A 2,116-nucleotide genomic window follows, 5' to 3' on the forward strand; every position below is an offset into this window, starting at 1 on the left:
GTTATAGAGCCAAACATGTTAAATTGGTGACCTGTTATGTTAGTGTCTTGTTGCTGCATTTATTTTGTCAGGGAAAACTAATCCTGAGTCAGTTAAAATTCAGGGAATTCTGAAATTATGTAAGACTGTGGAAGCCCTGTAAAATAACAATGTAAAACGATTCTCTAGAAAAGTCACATTATATTAATAGTATTATCTTGTATAAACATACCGTGACTCTAAAATAAAAGTTATTCATCTGTGACATTGACTTCTGTCTTGTGATTTATCTTAAGTTTTTAACCTGTCAAGTTTTTTTTTTAGATTTTTAACATTACAATTTATATTTTTCCAAGCACACAACAGTTTAAAGCAAAGTTTAGTTTGAGAAGAATGTGCAGGAAGGATTGAAAAGCATGTTAACACGATAATGTCGGCTTGAGTTCATTATCTGACGCATGCGTATACACACCAGGAGGCTGTAAACTTAAAAAATACTGAATTAGAATTTTTTTTTATAAAAAACAAACATTTTTCATTTATATAAATATATAAAAAAGAATAATAGGAACTATATTTATCAAACATTATACTGGGCAAGTAAAAATTGTTTCTGGGCAAATGAAATGTGAAAGTCATTTGCCCGAAAGGCAAGTGGTAAAAATCCTTAATGTCAACCCCTGCAAATATACCAATAGATGCTAGAAGAGGTTTTTCAATACATTCCATATTTAGGGTGTTTTAGAAAAATGTAAAACAGATAAGTTTTTAATTAACTTGTAATTATTATTTTTTTAATAGGATTGCTTCTTGATTCTAATTTCATTAGGAAATAAATATTCACCCAATAATGGGAGATAATAAGTGACATAAACTTAGCCTATATAGTGATGTCATTAGTCAGATGAAAGCACATTAAAATGAAGTTGATAGTAGGAGTGGAATTTTCTGTCAAACCTTGTAAAAAATAAAAAACAAAACAAAGGACAGCTTTCAGTGAATCCGTTTTCCACTTACTTGCTCTGTACCCGTGATGTGGCAGATCCATGGCTGTTAGCTTTAAAGGAAAAACAATAACATATTAGCTGCATTGCTTCATTCTTCACCCTTAAAGAATTGTAGTTTATGTGGTTTAACAGATTTAGTCTGGTGCATTTTTTTTATAAACATAATCTAATTCATGAACGTTTTATTAAGACGTGAGCTTTCTGTAGAGCTTCGAACTTGTTCCTCTCTCAAAGTTAGTGCTAGCTAACGAACATGCTAACAGTAACTTCACATATGCGTCAGCTCCGGGAAATACAACTGAGTTCCCTTCCTCCGTGTTATATAAAAAAAACTATCTTTATTTTTAAATGACTCTGTTAATAAATACTAATACAACACAGACGGGAAGATAACTTACCCACACCGCTAACGGTAGATGCTATAAGCTAGGTGGCTAACAGCAGTAGAGCTGATCCCTCCCTTTCACTGCGGTTGGTTGAAGTTTGTCTGCCTGCGTGGCAGAAATCTGACTGAATGCTCATTTCTGTACAAACTAAATATACAGGTGTTACTTTATGCTCCATGTTCCAAACCATCTCATCGGCCTTTTCGCACATTATTTAATATAAGATGTAGATAAAGGTGCATAGTGTATGATAGAGAGTGGGTCCTAAGTGGGAGAACTACCCCCGATTTCATAGAAGCGTTTTAATACAATGTAAACAGTGGAGATTCACAGTGAGAGGAACGAGGCTGGAGGTGGGAAATTAAGATTGTGTCAAGCACTTTCCATTTAAATATAATCAAAACATTTTCCATTACATAAAACAAGAGCTTTCCATCAAAACATCCTGATAACTGATACATACGGAAGAGGAAAATAAAAAAAAATGTAACTGATTTTTAAATTTAATTTCTGTATTGTAAGTCAGAATTCTGACTTTTTTCTCCGAATTCTGACTATAATCTTAGAAATCTGACTTTAATCTTAGAACTCTGACTTTAATCTCAGAATTCTGACTTTAATCTCAGAATTCTGACTTTTTTTCTCCGAATTCTGACTATAATCTTAGAAATCTGACTTTAATCTCAGAATTCTGACTATAATCTTAGAACTCTGACTTTAATCTCAGAATTCTGACTTTAATCT

General features: G+C 32.5%; 1 protein-coding gene across 1 annotated transcript in view; it reads right to left on the reverse strand.

Moving 5' to 3' along the window:
• The window catches only part of yif1a (Yip1 interacting factor homolog A (S. cerevisiae)), a 13,367-nt gene extending 11,742 nt beyond the window's left edge, over positions 1–1,625 (reverse strand). The window contains exons 1-2 of the mRNA XM_015387074.1: positions 1,385–1,625; positions 997–1,036 (exon numbers count right to left, since the gene is read on the reverse strand). Coding sequence (XP_015242560.1) covers positions 997–1,027 — 31 coding nt within the window. The 5' untranslated portion in view covers positions 1,028–1,036; positions 1,385–1,625. The remainder of the gene's footprint in view (positions 1–996; positions 1,037–1,384) is intronic.
• Positions 1,626–2,116: the final 491 nt, after the last annotated feature.

This window comes from Cyprinodon variegatus, unplaced genomic scaffold (genome assembly GCF_000732505.1).
Source record: "Cyprinodon variegatus isolate N-32 unplaced genomic scaffold, C_variegatus-1.0 Scaffold385, whole genome shotgun sequence".
Taxonomy (NCBI): Eukaryota; Metazoa; Chordata; class Actinopteri; order Cyprinodontiformes; family Cyprinodontidae; genus Cyprinodon; species Cyprinodon variegatus.